The 18662-nt window shown below is 39.7% G+C and overlaps 1 protein-coding gene across 1 annotated transcript in view; it reads left to right on the top strand.

Annotated features, from left to right (window-relative positions):
- LOC124594354 (RIB43A-like with coiled-coils protein 2) overlaps nt 1-18662 on the top strand; it is a 135610-nt gene that overhangs the window by 116777 nt on the left and 171 nt on the right. The window contains exons 6-7 of the mRNA XM_047132722.1: nt 18081-18187; nt 18601-18662. The exon at nt 18601-18662 is cut by the window's right edge and continues 171 nt beyond it. Coding sequence (XP_046988678.1) covers nt 18081-18187; nt 18601-18662 — 169 coding nt within the window. The remainder of the gene's footprint in view (nt 1-18080; nt 18188-18600) is intronic.

Genomic DNA, 18662 nt, shown 5'->3' with positions numbered 1-18662 from the left:
CACTTTCAGAATTTGAAAGAGAGTATTCCAGTCAACATTGTCAAAAGCTTTCTCTAAGTCAACAGATGCTAGAAACGTAGGTTTGCCTTTCCTTAATCTATTTTCTAAGATAAGTCGTAGGGTCAGTATTGCCTCACGTGTTCCAACATTTCTATGGAATCCAAACTGATCTTCCCCAATGTCGGCTTCTACCAGATTTTCCATTCGTCTGTAATGAATTCGTGTTAGTATTTTGCAGCCGTGGCTTATTAAACTGATAGTTCAGTAATTTTCACATCAGTCAACACCTGCTTTCTTTGGGATTGGAATTATTATATTCTTCTTGAAGTCTGAGGGTATTTCACCTGTCTCATACATCTTGCTCACCAGATGGTAGAGTTTTATTAGGCCTGGCTCTTCCAAGGCTGTCAGTAGTTCTAATGGAATGTTGTCTACTCCCGGGGCGTTGTTTCGACTTAGGTCTTTCAGTGCTCTTGTCAAACTCTTCACGCAGTATCAAGTCTCCTATTTCATCTTGATCTACATTCTCTTCCATTTTTATAATATTGTCCTCAAGAACATTGCCCTTGTATAGACCCTCTATATACTCCTTCCACCTTTCTGCTTTCCCTTCTTTGCTTAGAACAGGGTTTCCATCTGAGCTCCTGATATTCATGCAAGTGGTTCTCCTTCTCCAAAGGTCTCTTTAATTTTCCTGTAGGCAGTATCCATCTTACCCCCTAGTGATACGCACCTCTACGTCCTTACATTTGTCCTCTAGCCATCCCTGCTTAGCCATTTTGCGCTTCCTGTCGATCTCATTTTTGAGACATTTGTATTCCTTTTTGCCAGCTTCATTTACTGCATTTTTATATTTTCTCCTTTCATCAATTAAATTCAGTATCTCTTCTGTTACCCAAGGATTTCTACTAGCCCTCATCTTTTTACCTACTTGATCCCCTGCTATCTTCACTATTTCATCTCTAGAAGCTACCCACTCTTCTTATACTGTATTTCTTTCCCCCATTCTTGTCAATCATTCCATAATGCCCTCCCTGAAGCTCTCTACAACGTCTGGTTCTTTCAGTTTATCCAGGTCCCATCTCCTCAAATTCCCACCTTTCTGCAGTTTCTTCAGTTTTAATCTACAGTTCATAACCAATAGATTGTGGTCAGAGTCCACATCTGCCCTTGGAAATGTCTTACAATTTAAAACTTGGTTCCTGAATCTCTGTCTTACCATTATATAATCTATCTTGGACCTTCCAGTATCTCCAGGCTTCTTCCATGTATACAACCTTCTTTTATGATTCTTGAACCAAGTGTTAGCTACGATTAAGTTATGCTCTGTGCAAAATTCTACCAGGCGGCTTCCTCTTTCATTCCTTACTCCCATTTCGTATTCACCTATTACGTTTCCTTCTCTTCCTTTTCCTATTATCAAGTTCCAGTCACCCATGACTATTAAATTTTCGTCTCCCTTCACTATCTGAATGATTTCTTTTACCTCATCATACATTTCATCAATCTCTTCATCATCTGCGGAGCTAGTTGGCGTATAGACTTGTACTGTTGTGGTAGGCGTGGGCTTCGTATCTATCTTGGCCACAATAATGGGTTCACAATCTCTGGATATGATATCTTGTTCTCTTGATGGGCTGATTTTACCAGCACCAAACCCATTGATGACTTGCTGCTGCCGAGGACAGCTTAAAGATCAAAATTAAACTAATGGAATATGAAGTTCTGTGTGCTTTCATTACAGCCCCTTCTTGGAAAGTTATATTCCAGAGTCTTTGTGTATGCTGTACTTTTACCACTTCTTCAACCACTGTCAAGGAACTACACACATCAAAATAAGTTTCGCATCACATTCATTCCAAGAGTTCCAGAACCTGTACAGAAAATTGGAATAGAGATCAACATAAACATCATTTCCACCCTTTTTATTGCTCATGAAAACCTCACATTGCATTTTGTACCATCATACAGCAAGACCTTCAGAGGTGGTGGTCCAGATTGCTGTACACACCAGTACCTCTTATACACAGTAGCACAAATTCTTGCATTTATGCATGCTGGTATTCATCATGGCACACTATCTACAAGTTCATCAAGGCTTTGTTGGTCCAGATTGTCCCACTCCTCAACGGCGATTCGGCGTAGATCCCTCGACTGGTTGATGGGTCACATTGTCCATAAGCAGCCCTTTTCAATCCATCCCAGACATGTTCAATAGGGTTCATGTGTGGAGAAGATGCTGGTGACTCTAGTCGAGCAATGTCATTATCCTGAAGGAAGTCATTCACAAGATGTGCGCAATGTGGACACAAATTGTCGTCCATGAAGACGAATGCCTCGCCAATATGCTGCTGATACGGTTGCACTATCGGTCAGAGGATGGCATTCACGCATTGTACAGCCATTACAGTGCCTTCCATGACCACCAGCGGTATACATTGGCCCCACATAATGCCACCCCAAAACATCAGGGAACTTCCACTTTGCTGCATTTGCTGGACAGTATGTCTAAGGCGTTCAGCCTGACTGGGTTGCCTCCAAACACGTCTCCAATGATTGTCTGGCTGAATCTCCAACGATTGTCTGTTTGAAAGCATATGCGATACTCATCAGTGAACAGAACATTATGCCAATCCTGAGCGGTCCATTCAGCATGTTTTGGGTCCATCTGCATGGTGTCATGGTTGCAAAGGTGGACCATGGCCGTTGAGAGTGAAGTTGCACATCATGCAGACTATTGCACACAGTTTGAGTCTTAACACAACGTCCTGTGGCTGCACAAGAGCATTATTCAACATGGTGGAATGAGCGAGGTGGCACAGTGGCTGGCACACTGGATTTGCATTCGGGAGGATGATGGTTCAATCCCGTATTTGGCCATCCTGATTTAGGTTTTCTGTGATTTCCCTAAATCGCTCCAGGCAAATGCCAGGATGGTTCCTTTGAAAGGGCACAACTGACTTCCTTCCCCATTCCTCCTCCCCCAAAACAGCCCCCGCTAGACGTGGTGTTGTTGTCAGGGTTCCTCTGAGCCATATTCCATAGATAGCGGTCATCCACTGCAGTAGTAGCCCTTGGGTGGCCTGAGCGAGGCATGTCATTGACAGTTCTTGTCTCTCTGTATCTCCTTCATGTCCAAACAACATTGGGTTTAGTGGCATCTCTGAACAGTCATAGGAACTGTGTCTGTGATTCAACATCCACAGTCAACATTTATCTTCAAGAATTCTAGGAACCGGGGTGATGCAAAACTTTTTTTGATTAGTTCATGTCTCCCCTAATCTGTGCCAAAAATGCTACATTTTTATAAATGCTTGGCTATCTGGAATTCCCATTTTCATTTATGGCCAAGCACTTGCATATACCATATATTTGAACAAAAATGAGAAGAGAACCGATGCTCTCGTAAGCCTATATGATTGTTCCATTTTACATCCCTACTAAGTGTTACATCCAGTTCACCAATTCCAACTGTGACTCACTGATGCTATATTTGTAGGACAATTTTTTTTTTTTTTTGTGAAGTATACAATTTCACATTTTTGAACATTCAAAGCAAGTTGCCAATCTTTCACCACTTTAAAATCTTATCAAGATCTGACAGGAATATTTATGTAGCGTCTTTCAAATAATACTTCATTAAAGATAACTGCATCATCTGCAGAAAGTCTGAGATTACTATTAATATTGTCTGCAAGGTCATTAATATACTACATAAACAGCAACACACTTCCCTGGGGCATACCCGAAGTTACTTCTACATCTGATGATGACTCTCCATCTAAGATACCATGCTGCATCCTCCCTACCAAAAAGTCCTGAATCTAGTCACAAATTTCACTTGATACCCCATATAATCATACTTTTGACAATAAGTGTAGGTGTGGTACTGAGTCAAATGCTTTCTGGATATCAAGAAATACTGCATCCACCTGACTACCTTGATCCATGGCTTTCACGGTGTCATGTGAGAAAAGTCTTAGTTGGGTTTCACATGATCGATGTTTTTGAAATCTACGGTGATCAGCATGGTAATTCTGTTCAATATACCTTGTTATGTTTGAGTTCAGAATATGTTCTAAGATTCTACAACAGATGAGTATCAAGGATATTGGACAGTCGTTTCATGGACCTCTTCTGCTATGCTTCTTGCAGACAGGTGTGACCTGTAATTTCTTCCAGTGACTGGACACAGTTTTTGTTCAAGGGATTTATCATAGACTGCAGTTACCACAGGGGCTAACTCAACTGCAAATCGAGTGTAAAATCTGATAGGGATCCCACTGGACCCTGGGGCTTTGTTCAGTTTTAATGATTTCAGATGTTTATCAATGCCACTGACAGTAATATCTATTTCACACATATTTTTAATGGTACAAGAATTGAGCTGGGGCACTTCCCCAGATTTTCCTTTGTAAAGGAAATACTGCTTTTGCCTAGCCTCTCCCAGTGTTATTTCCTTGCCTTATCCAGGGCTAACTGGACATTAACTTGTGTGTCAGTAACAGTCTTTAGATAGACAAGAATTACTTTGAGTTTTGTGAAAGATCTTTTGACAATATTCTGCTGTGGTAGTCACTGAAGGCTTCACAAGTTGGTTTCTTGACACCCAAAAGCTTTCCTTTCAGCATCTCTCTATCTATGGCCCTATGCTCTGATTTACATCTGTTATGCAATAGTCCCTGTTTCTTTAGAAGTTGCTATACAGTGACTGTAAACCATGTAGGGTCTCTTCCATCATAAACTGTTGTAAGGAAACACCTCTATCCAGTGCATGGTCATTATTCTTTTACACTTGAGCCATAGTTATTCCACATGCTCATGTCCTAAGCTAAAAGTTTAAAGTTTCTCATTCAGGTATGACACTATTGCTTCTTTGACTAGTTTGCTAGACATATAAATCTTCCTACTTGTTTTAGTTGCCCTTTGTACTCTGGTACTAGATTAGATTAGATTAGATTAGATTAGATTTACTTTCATTCCAATTGATCCGTAGTGAGGAGGTCCTCCTGGATGTGGAACATGTCAGAAAAACAACAATACATGACAAATATTTACAACTAAAACAAATAAAGTAATGTACCATTCCACAGGTCCCAAGTGGAATGATCGTCATTTTTAATGAACACTAAGAGTCATTTTACAAATACTAATGCACTGAATTTAAAATAAAAAACGTTTTTTTTATTTATTTATAAGGTAATAAACATGTAATACAACTACTGTAATACTTATTTACAATGAACACATTACTGCACTGAAATGGTGCAGAAGTTAGATTATACTTACACACACACACACACACACACACACACACACACACACACAAATTTTCAGTGAACACATTACTGCACTGAAATTGTGCAGAAGTTATGTTGTACTTATATACAAATCAGTTGGTTTTACTAAGAAATTCATCAATGGAGTAGAAGGAGTTGGCCACCAATAAATCCTTTAGGCTTCTCTTAAACTGAATTTCATTGGTTGTTAATCTTTTTATGGCTGCTGGCAAGTTATTGAAAATGTGTGTTCCTGAATAATGCACACCTTTTTGTACAAGACTAAGTGACTTTAAATTCTTGTGAAGATTATTCTTATTTCTAGTATTGATTCCATGAATTGAGCTGTTGGTTTGAAAAAGTGATATATTTTTAATGACAAATTTCATTAAGGAATAAATATATTGGGAAGCTGTAGTTAGTATCCCTAGTTCCCTAAACAGGCTTCTGCAGGATGTTCTTGAGTTCACACCACATATAATTCTTACTGCACGTTTTTGTGCCCGGAAAACTTTAGCTTGGCTTGATGAATTACCCCAAAAAATAATCCCATATGACATTATGGAATGAAAGTAAGCATAGTATGCCAGCTTTTTCATTTTTATGTCCCCTACGTCTGACAAAATTCGCATTGCAAACAGAGATTTGTTAAGACGCTTCAGCAGTTCTGTGGTGTGCTCCTCCCAATTGAATTTATTATCAAGCTGTAATCCCAAGAATTTAACACTGTCCACTTCTTCTATCTTCTTGTCATCATATGTTAGACATATACTCTTGGGACACCCCTTACAAGTTCTGAACTGCATGTAGTGTGTTTTTTCAAAGTTTAGTGACAAACTGACTCACTGCTATAATTGTCTCCTGGTCACAGATACCAATGTCAGTGTGGACATTCTCAAAGAGGATGGGTAGTCTCCTCCAGTGATTGCAGGTAACTTATATACAAGCGAACTGACGTTTCCTCTAAAGCTTTTGGTTATATTGGGTGAGTGTGGTGCACAGTAGGAGCCATTATAATTTTATGCCCCCTTGATACTAGGTCTTGCATAAACAATCTCACATACAGCTTCCCATTTCCATGTCCTTTGGGTGTACACCTTCATTTCCATAAAGATCTGACTGCTATCAACTTCAAGTTTTAACCAGCTTTCAGTGCCTAGTATTATGAAAGCTTCACTGCTTCTTAGGAGTGCTTCAAACTGTGGTACTTTGCTGGGAATGCTTCAGCAGTTAACCTCTAGGATTTTAATAATATCACCTGTTGGAGGCACTTCTTTAGACCATACACTAATACTTAACAGATTTTCAACAAGTATTATTATATAGAGTGGATGGAGAGTCACCTAATCATGCAGTCAGCTACCTGCGTAGCAGCCTCTGCTGTGTAGCACACACCTGATCCATTTATGGGACCCTACAATTCTCAAACCTACAGCGCAAGTTTGGGAAGTCACAGCCTAGCTTGTCACAGAATCTTCAGTCTCTGGTTCATGCCATCCACTCAACTCAGAACCAGGGGCCACAACCTGTTCTGGGGACAATTCTGCATATTGTGAGTTTCACTGAAACTCCTTGAGCAAGGCTAGTGTTCTCAGCCTTCTCTACTAGTGACTGGCATGATCCAAGTATGACCTGAGATCCGTGATGACAGGCATAGCTCATTCCAGCATGTAGTTCGAATCTACAGTTGGTGGCACCCTGTTCCTTAAATGGCTGCTGGAATAGCCTCTTCAACATGTCTCCTGGCACACACACACTGAGTGCACCTAGTGGTCCTTCCCATCTCTTGGTGCCATCTCTGTGTGGGGTACAATTATTTACCACACATTTGAACTGCTAATGACTAATAGATCCTACCCCTTTGCATCACCACCAGTTGACACAGGACACAGCAGGTTTCCCATCAGATGAGGCGAGTCTCATTGGCTCAGCTTCAGTGTCAGTGGAAGACAGCACCTCGAACCAGTTGGTTAGTTGGATGGTGCAATATCCTGAGTTGTCCCTGGTCTCTGTCTCCCCTACACAGGACACCTGGACTTAACCAATGACACACCACTCTCAGTCATGTGCGTGAGTAATGATCAGCCTTGTATTTCCTGCAAAAAAGACAGTATCTACAGGAGAGGATAGTACTTGAGGTATCTTTGGTATCTCTGGTACAATGTCTTCGTAGACTCTCCAACAGTCCCATTTGCAAGAGCATCCAATTGTTTGATAATAGTCGGGTGATTTCTATCTGCTTACAAATGGCAACAAATTCATCCCCTGCCTGAAAACAGCTCCATGCCTCAGCCCTCCACTGCCTGCCATTCTGATATCATAGCCACCCCTCCATCCCTAGGGATTGGCTGGAGATGTAATTATTTTTGGGATCTCTGTAACAGTTGAGTTGGCCAAACTGAAGACTGCAAGTGGATCCACTTGTTTATCCTTGTGATTTATGCTACTGTTCATTTCAGTTGGTGGCAAGTTTTGAATCTAACATATCATGTCTCACAGTTACTGTCATCCAGATGTTGAATATTTTGTCTTCAAGTTTATTCATTTCATGCTTAATAATACCTTAAAATTGTTTTCATCTTGTTTGTGGAATTTTATAATTTTTGTGTGTAGTACAATCTTCTATATTTTTGATGAATGGTTAAAATTTTGCAGTATTACTTCTTTGTATCTTTAAATCTGAATTTAAGCTAGCCACTACCTTAAATAAAGGTTTCACTTCCTGCTGAAAAAATTTTTTATCCCAGATGTTAGCTGCCCCTCCTCTTAGTTTCTAATATAACTTTCCTGTACTTGTAGTAGAGAATGCAGAGTTGCACGAATATTTTTCAGACATAATTAAATTTATTATCTATTGTGTGCCCGTCATAAGTTTATTTCCATTGTTCATTCAGTAAATTCTCTCTGAATAGTGTGACTGTGTCCACATTTAGGGATCTATGAAGCTGCACTGTTCTCTTCTTTGCTAATCTTCATTGTCCGGGAAGAGTTGTTGCTGCTGCTTAATAATTTTGGTGAGACAGAATATTTATTATGATTCTCACTTTTATTTCTTGTAAGACTGCTGGATTTAGCAATAAATGATCAACTGCTGTTGCACTATGTTCTTTTGTTCTTGTCAATATTGTTTCTGTGGGTAACAGATAAGCCAATACCAATAACTCTAGCTACCCACATTGGATTGTTCAAATGGTGCACAATGAAGGAACTACCTGAATGGGACAGAAATTAGTAGATGTGATGTACATGTATACACAAACAAATTATTATAATTTCAGAAAAATTGGATGATTTATTCAAGAAAAATACCTCTACAAATTGAGCACATCAGTAATGTGTTGCTCCATGCCTGGCTCTTATGCAAGCAGTTATATGGCTTGGCATTGTTTGACGAAGTTGTTGGATGTCCTCAAGAGGGATATAGAGCAAAATTCAGCACATTAGATCATCAAAATCCCAAGCTGGTTGGAAGGCCATGCCCGTAATGCTCCAAACTTTCTCAATTGTGGAAAGATCTGATGACTCTGCTGGCCAAGGTAGGGTTTGGCAAGCATGAAAACAAGCTGTAGGAATTCTCAACATGTGTGGGTGAGGATTAGCTTCCTGAAGTGTAATCCCAGGATGGCTTGCTATTAATGGTAACAAAACAGGACACAGAATATTGTTGATGCACTGTCTTCACTGGTCATCAGGACTCAGTTCAAAGCTAGACTCATCACCGAAGAAAATTCTACTCCAATCAATGAGATTCCAGGCCAAAGGTGTTTCAGTAGCAAACTTGCAGTGCAGCAGTATGTTGTGATATTCTGCGCCCTGTTTTGTTGCCCTTCATGGCAAGCCATCCATGGCTTACATTTCAGCAAGACAATGCCTGCCTGCATGTGGTAAGAGTTTCTTCTGCTTGTCTTTGTGCTTGCAAAGCCCAGTGTTGGCCAGCAATGTTGTGGATCTTCCCTCAATTGACAATGTTTGGAGCATTGTGGGCAGCACACTACAACAAGTTTGGGATTTTGATGCTCTAACATGCCAACTGGACTGAATTTGGCATGATATCCCTCAGGAAGACATCGAACGAATCTATCAATTATTACCAATCTGAATAACTACTTGTATAAGGACCAGACGTTGACCAATGCATTACTGACTTTCTCAATTTGTGGATCTCTTATCCTTCTATAAATCATCCAATTTTTCTGAAACTAATCATTTGTTTGTTTACATTACATCTACTGAATGCCCCTCCTGACACCCGGGAAAGACCATACGTAGCCCCAGTAGTAGTCTTAGTGTTACTTTCGCCATCTGCATCACAAAGGCTGTGGAGCACACGATGAACAGCTGTCTTGTTTGCCTTTTTCAATTCACATGATTTCCATAGTCTCTTCCAGTACAGTTTCAGGAAGTATCATTCCACCACTGATCTCTTAATCTTACTAGAGACTGCAACCTTGTGTGTACCTTTTTTTGAATCTCGATCTAATGATATCCCTTGGAGACACAATACCCTCAGACTGCTCTACCAGTGGAGCTTCTGTGGACATCTCATTTTGATACATTTCTTCTAGTAACATTTTTACTTAGGATACTGATTTCGGAAAGTCAAGTTGGAGAGGTTGGGGCTGAATAGTGGCCCTCAGAGCAGTACCCTGAGTGTTGCAACCCTTGCTGTCACATGCTGTGTGCATTCACTTTTACCATTCAAGATGCATCTATGGTTTACCAAAGCTAATTATGAGGGACAACATTCTGAAGGTGAATGATTGGAGTGGTTCTTGAGCTTCTTATTCGACAGAAGTTATGCTTGCTGCTTAATTTTAGCAATCTGAAGACAAGAATCTTTAAGTTCTTTAACTCCTTAAAATGACAATGTCGTAAGTGTTGCATGACTGATAAGTGTGTCCGAGTCAATTATATAAGGCATTCCTGCAATCCCTGCCAAATTATAAGTACCACATGCATGGATAAAGAAAGCCATTGTATCACGCTTAGCACCTGGGAAAAGGAATTCATTCCCAGCACCTGGGAAAATAAATATCATGTAGCGCTAGGGATGAACTGAATTTTAGTTCTTACTCATGTATAGAGTTACTGGATTCTCAAGAGGCCCAGGATTATGACTGATTTCTTTGGTTATGAAAGAGAGAGAACCCAGATCACATTTTTAAATTAGCCTTTTGTATCATCTTATGCCAGTAAAGTGATTATACACTAGCTTACATGAAATTACTGAACATCCACTATGTGCTCAAAAGTATCCGGACACCCCCAAAAACATACATTATCCTATTAGGTATACTCTGCTGCCACTTACTGCCAGATACTCCATATCAGCAACCTCAGTAGTCATTAGGCATCGTGAGAGAGCAGAATGGGGTGCTCTGCAGAACTCACAGACTTCGAACGTGGTCAGGTGATTAAGTGTCACTCCTAAACATCCCTAGGTTCCCTATTTCCAATGTGATACTCAAGTTGAAACATGAAGGGACACGTACAGCACTAAAGCATACAGGCGGACCTTGTCTGTTGACTGATAGAGACCGCCAACAGTTGAAGAGGGTCATAATGTGTAATACGCAGACATCTATCCAGACCATCACACAGGAATTCCAAACAGCATCAGGATCCACTGCAAGTACTATGACAGTTAGGCGGGAGGTGAGAAAACTTGGATTTCATGGTCAAGCAGCTGCTCATAAGCCACACATCATGCCAGTAAATGTCAAACAACACCTCGCTTGGTGGAATGTAAACACTGAATGATTGAACAGTGAAAAAATGTTGTGTGGAGTGAGAATCACAGTACACAATGTGGCAATCTAGTGGCACAGTGGGTATGGCGAATGCCCGGTGAACGTCATCTGCCAGTGTGTGCAGTGCCAACAGTAAAATTCAGAGGCGGTGGTGTTATGATGTGGTCATGTTTTTCATGGAGGGGGCTTGCACCCCTTGTTGCTTTGTGTGGCACTATCACAGCACACATTGATGTTTTAAGCACCTTGTTGCTTCCCACTGTGGAAGAATAATTCGGGGATGGCAATTGCATCATCCAACATGATCAAGTACCTGTTCATAATGCATGGCTTGTGGCAGAGTGGTTACATTACATTAACATCCCTGTAATGGACTGGCCTGCACAGAGTACTGACCTGAATGCAGTAGAACACCTTTGGGATGTTTTGGAATGCCGACTTCGTGCCAGGCCTCACCAACCGACATCAATATCTCTACTCAGTGCAGCACTCAGTGAAGAATGGGCTGCCATTCCCCAAGAAACCTTCCAGCATCTGACTGAACTATGCCTGCAAGAGTGGAAGCTGTTATCAAGGCTAAGGGTGGGCCAACACCATACTGAATTCCAGCATTACCAATGGAGGGCGCCACGAACTTGTAAGTCATTTTCAGCCAGGTGTCCGGATACTTTCGATCACATAGAGTATTCAGCACTACAAACATATGACTAAAATCATGGAGAAGATGTGGCATGTTGAAGTTACTTAATTTCTAATGTGCTCCAATTCTCAGAGACTACTTATTTGAGACAACAAACTGGAGCATGCAGCAGTCAAAGAGACATGAACAGTATCTACAGCAGTGTTGTCCAAGTCCACCTACATACATTAATCTTACTCTGAGCTTTTTTGGGGTGGGGAAGGGTGTGTTTATAATGGTTTCAAATGAGTGACATAATTAAGGCAAGGTGAACTGTTTTTGACTTGTTTCTGAATTTGGTATTACTCTTCTGACACACAGTTTCCTTTGAAATAAGCGAACTTGCCACTAACTGGTGGTTGAGGTGTAAATTATCTGAATTTCATTTACATCTGCGTGCATACTCTGCAAACTACTTCATACAATACTTAGCATGGTACAACACATTAGGCTTTCTTCCCATTCTAACCTCGTATGGAATAGGGAAGAAAGGCTTTAAACTTCTGTAGTGCTCTAATTAGTCTAATTTTGTCTTCACGGTCACTACAGAAGCAATACGCAGCACACTGAAGAATATCTCTGGATTCTTCCCTTACATGTTCAAGGAATGATTTCTCTCTGTCTTCAACTCATATATTTCAACATCTACATGAATCTCTCTCGAGATACTCAAGCCTGCCACCATTTGTGCTGCCCTTCTCTGTACACCTTCATTATCCCTTGTTGTTCTATTTTGTGTGGCTTCCACACATTTGAGCAGTATTCTAAGATAGGATGCAAAGTGACTTCTAAGCAAACCACTCTATAAACTGCTGATACCTGCCTTACCTATGACTGAGCCAAGGTGATCATTCCACTTCATATCCCTACTAATTGTTACACTCAGATACTTGTATAAGATGACAGATTCTAATTTTAAATCACTAATATTCTAGTTAATAGTGTAAATTTACATTATCATACACTAAAAGCAAATTGCAAATCTTTGCACAACTTTAAATAATACAAAATCTTTTCTGACAGTACTTCGTTATAGATAACTGCATCATCTGCAAAAAGCCTGATGTTGCTATTAATATTGTCTGCCAGGTCGTTATCACACAATATGAACAACGAGTGTCGCAACACACTTTCTTAGGGCATACTTAATGTTACTTCCACGTCTGTCGATGACTCTCCATCCCAGATAACATGCTGTGTCCTCCTTACCAAGAATCCCTCAATCCAGTCATAAATTCTGTTTGATACTCAATATAATACTTTTTATTATTATTTATTCAGATTTCTGTCAAAGTTTCACATAATTTCTTGGTAGTAACTAGTTTTGAATGTTAATGTTCATTCTCGAACCATTGCCTATGTTTCAATTGTGTGTAACAGCATAATTCCAGTGATATATGTACACGTACTCTAAAGGCTTTATAAAACAGATCTACATGAGAAATGTGGTATGAAAATAATACAATAATACTTGAAATACAGACAAAAATTTGAGAATGAAAGTTAGTATTCAAAGCCAGGCACTACCAAGGAGTTGTACACAACTATGACAAGAGCCTGAATAAACTGAATAAATAATAATAAAAACTGAGTTTGTGGTTATTTTATCAACAGAATGTTGGAATTACATAAATCATACTTTTGTTAATGATCATTGGCATGATAAAGAGTCAAATGCTATTCAGAAGTTATGAAATACTGCATCTATCTGACTGCCTTGATCTATATACACTTGTGAAGCTTAATATTTAGAAAGTGGTCAAAGATAACTATTAATAGCCAAAAAAAAGTAGTAAAGAAAATTTTTTGGACTTTTCTATGATGAAAATAACGTGGAATAGATGATTAAAAAATGAAGGATTAAGGGAGTTTTACAAAAACTGTACCCATCATTGAAGTGCTAAAGAAGAGAAGGTTGAACTGGGCAGGTCACACAGCAAAAATGATGATGAATAGTGTGGTGCCCCGTTGTATCTTCTCTAAAACTTAGAGCCGCGCTCCTTGGACTATCAGTGTGAACTTACTTGAATGCTGGATACAGGCTCGGCTTCCTCGTAACTCCGGCGTCTTCTGCTTGCATCAAACTCTTCTCCGAAGATTCTATATTTTGAAGAAGGGGAAAATTCATCTACTATTCCAAAATCCTATTGTCTAGTCCAAATAAAGTCTCTAAAAATTCAGTTGCTGTTAACATATTCTATATTCAAAATTCAATACACCATTTAACTGCTACACCATTTCACTGCCAACACTTACTTAGGGCATTCGCCCACGACTGAATTCAACCAAATTAAACAACATTTTTCCTCAATGATACAATACAAATATACATGACCGTCTGCTTGAGACCAAGTCACTGTTAATAATAATCTTTTTTTTTTTTTTCTTCCGTTGTCTCTCCAGAACTCACAACAATCACCAACGTTTTTCGTGCATGAAATTCGTCCACAGAATTCTGGGCCAGAAGTTTTTCCTTTCTCTTTGCTGCAACTGAGCGCATCACTTGTTGGCCTGGTTTTGCTCTTCTTTCTCGGTTAGCCTGCACAAATAACGTTCTGCGGCAGTGTGTATCTGTTTATGCTACAACCCACTTCAAAATAATGTGTGTTCAAAGTGGCTGGAACACAAGTGACTCCAGACTTTTGTAAAATTCTGGGGGCACTACAATAGACTATCTAGAACAGAATTCTGTAGAACAATTGATGGAACGATAAGAAGAGGAAGACACAGAATTACGTGACAAGATGACTTGCAGGACGACACAGCTAGAATGAACGTCAGTGCCAAATGGACAAACAGTGCACTCAACAGCAAGAAATGGAAGAGGCTCGTGGAGCAGGCATATGTTCAATAAGGCCCTTGCCACATGTAGAGTAAAGCAAAGTAATAACAACCACATGGTTACCAATACGTTTCAATACGGGCATTCTCAAACAGGTCAGATACGAGTGGGCTCCTGAACTATCTGTTCCAAGTACTTTTAAGAGAAGGCATTCAGGATGTCTTGTCACACACATCATTTACAAACCTGTAATTTTTCCATTTTTGGATGCTTGAAGTCTCCTCCAATTATGACATCATGATTGGGGTATGTTCGTTCTAGCAAACTGAAGTTTTCTCTAAAGATCTTAGTTACACCCACAAGTGAGTATGATTGTCAATAGAAACATTCAAATACTGGTTTATGTCCACTGGGTCTTGACCAAATCATTTCACACACAGCTTCAGTTTCTATTTTGGTGGATTTGAATTTCTTGCCTACTTCAACAAATACACCAGCTCCATATCCTGTTAGCTGATCCTTTTGAAAAATATTTAGACTGACCCAAAAATCTCACTGCTGTCAGTTTTGGGTTTTAGCTATATTACTGTTCCTAATACTATATGACCTCCACCATCTTTTTAAAAATGCTTCAAACTCTGGGACTTCGTTATGAATGCTTTGGCAGTTTATCACTAGGATTTAAATTGTTTCGTGCTCTTTCTTTGAATATAACCCTAATACCTCAGTGTCTCCTACAGCTACTGTTGTCTTGAATTGATGGAGAGTTTCTAAAGTTAAAAGAAATTTTGGGTGTACTCCACACATGATCAGCCACCTGGGTAGCAGCCCCTATTGTGTAGTGCACATGTGATCTACACTATGTGATCAAGAGTATCTGGACACATGGTTGAAAATGACTTACAAGTTCATGTTGCCCTCCATCGGTAATGCTGGAATTCAGTATGGCGTTGGCCCACCCTTAACCTAGATGACAGCTTCCACTCTTGTAGGTTTTTTGGGGAATGGCGGCTCATTCTTAACAGAGTGCTGCACTGAGGAGAGGTATCGATGTCTGTTGGTGAGGCCCGGCATGAGGTCGGTGTTCCAAAACATCCCAAAGGTGTTCTACAGGATTCAGGTCAGGACCCTGCCCAGGCCAGTCCATTACAGTGATGTTATTGTCATGTAATCACTCCACCACAGGACGTGCATTATGAACAGGTCCTTGATCGTATTGAAAGATGCAATCCCCATTCCCGAATTGCTCTTCAACAGTGAGAAGCAATAAGGTGCTTAAAACATCCATGTTTGCCTGTCCTGTGTAGTGCCACACAAAACAAGGGGTGCAAGCCCCCTCCATGAAAAACATGACCACACCGTAACGCCACCTCTCCAAATTTCACTCTTAGCACTCCAACACGCTGGCAGTTGACATTCACCAGACCCACACCCTGCCATCAGATCGCCACATTGTGTATCGTGTCTTGTCACCCCACATAACATTTTTCAACTGCTCAGTTGTCTAGTGTTTACGCTCCTTACATCAAGTAAGGCATCATTCGGCGTTTACTGGTGCGATGTGTAGCTTATGAGCAGCTGCTCGACCATGAAATCCAAGTTTTCTCACCTCCCTCCAAACTGTGGTAATACTTGTAGTGGATCCTGATGCAGTTTGGAAATCCTGTGTGACAGTCTGGATAGATACTTGCCTATTACATATTACGACTCTCTTCAACTGTCGGCTGTCTCTGTCAGTCAACAGACGAGGTTGGCCTGTACGCTTTTGCGCTGTGCGTGTTTCCACTTCACTATCACATCAGAAACAGTGGACCTAGGGATGTTTAGGAGTGCGGAAATGTCACATGCAGACATATGACGCAAGTGACACCCAGTCACCTGACCACGTTTGAAGTCCGTGAGTTCCGCGGAGCGCACCTTCTGCTCTCTCACGATGTCTAACAACTACTGAGGTCACTGATATGGAGTACCTGGCAGTATGTGGCAGCACAATGCACCTAATATGAAAAACGCATGTTTTTTTGGGGTGTCCGGATACTTTTGATCACATAGTGTATTTAGGAGGCCGCTACAATTCTCAATCCTGAGGTGCACTTGATTCTCAAGAGACAGAAAGCACTAGTAAGAGAGCAAATTTTTTAAAAAGTTGATACTTTAAAAAAGACAAAAGTACTATAAAAATTGTGCATGTGTTCTTACATATTTTTTGTTCATCTGCTATTCTCACATTTTTCTTTCTTTTCATTTGAATTCTGTTGGCAATGGAATAATAATCACATGCTCTCTTTATGAATTCTTAAAGTTTACACAGCAGTGACACAGAGTCTTAGCATTATTATTGACACTTTAATGTAGAACCTTGAGTTGCATACGCAGATTGGTTAACAGATTAAACTGACTTTTCCTATCACTATTACAACTATCTGCATATATCTTACTTTTCTCATCGATTATTATTGTGCAACTTCCTTTTAGTACTATCTCCACTCTATGGGAGTATCAATGTGTTAATTATGTCTCAACTCTCTGTTTCACTTGGAAACTCTAATACTGAACACAGACACATCACTACCACCACATTTCAAGAAAGTGAATGTACAAAGTGTAGGAAATATGAAGGCCTTGTTTCAATAGTGGTACACCTCCAGTTTTGTTCATTTTGAGATACTGAGGCTTAAATGTAACTGAGTGATGACATCAGAAAGAAAACTGCAATCCCTTGCAATAAATGATGGATTGCAGCATTTCAGGCATCTGTCAGAGAATTGCCATCACTCAATTATGTTTAAACCTCAGTGTCTTGTAACGAACAAAGCTGGAGTTGTCTGCTGTTGAAAGAAGGGTGTCATACAACAGAACTCCCTCCCCCATATTAATAGAGACCCATTCCATTGCACCTTATTCTCAGAGTGTTGACAAATTTCCCTGTTCAGTCACCCATCACAGCCCTGCCTATAAAACTGTATCCTTGTATTTTATCATGGAGAAGAAATGGCAGAAGAAGTCAGCTGATGGAATTTGATCTTGTGTGAGGTTTTTAATCATCCAGTACATGCTGTGCTTCTGATAGTCCTATGTACCTGTAATCACCTCACAAAGAACAATTTTGACATTTTTGCATGTTTTTCATGCATTTCGTCAATGTTGGACACTTACTGATTCTCGCTCTTTCATCCACTTTCTTCAACAACTTAAAACAATAATTCTGGATAATCTTCCATTTTTTACCGTCTTCATTACTTCTTCATTTTTGAAATTGCTGTCATTTTTCTCTGTTTTACATATCCATATCTTCACCATAACAGAAATGAGTCACTGTTTAACATCACCAGTTGCTTTCCCTTTCTGAACAGGAAACTAATCACAGTATGATGTTAATACAGTCTGTGGATTCAGAATAAACACAACCAATTCAAATTCACTTTCTGAGAACAATAATACCAAAGCTGACCTATGATTATTTGAAGCATGTCAAAATGACAATAGGAACAGAAAGACCAATGAAAGATAGCTTTTCTTTCATTACTATTGTTAGACTTCTAAATTTTACAATTAACTTTTACCAAAAATGTAATATTTCAATGTTGCAGTTGCATAGGGAGGCAGAAGCTCGACGAAAGCGAGAGTGGGATGAAATGATAATGTCAACTACAAGACATGCAGAAATGATGAGCAGAGACAGAATACGCAAACAGAAGTAAGTTCCTGCAGTATACTGCAATCTCCTATTGATATTTAGACAATGGATATTTTGTGTAAAATACATAACAACTGCCACCCTAGTACACAATGATAGTTTGTAGAATGGAGTAATAATAAATATGGAGACATCAAACAAAAACATTTTTCCATCACCTAAATGGGTCCATACAATGGGAAAGATTTTAGAAAAAACACACACACACACACACACACACACACACACACACACACACACACACTTGTCATTGAGTCAGAGTCCAGCACAATATATCGCAACTAACTTTGTTACTAGTGAATGTAAATTTAAAATTGTGTTAAAGTTGTAATGAAACTAAATTCAAATTTTCAGTTGTTTTATCTGCTATAAAGAGAGGATTTATCTGTTACTGTTTCTTCCATTTTTACCAGGGAACTTGACCGACAACTTTTAGAGCAAAACAAATTGCTCGCTGAAGAACAAAAAGCACATC

Source organism: Schistocerca americana, chromosome 2 (assembly GCF_021461395.2).
Source record: "Schistocerca americana isolate TAMUIC-IGC-003095 chromosome 2, iqSchAmer2.1, whole genome shotgun sequence".
NCBI lineage: Eukaryota > Metazoa > Arthropoda > Insecta > Orthoptera > Acrididae > Schistocerca > Schistocerca americana.
The sequence above is the reverse complement of the archived record's forward strand: the minus strand, read 5'-3'. Positions and strand labels throughout refer to the sequence as shown.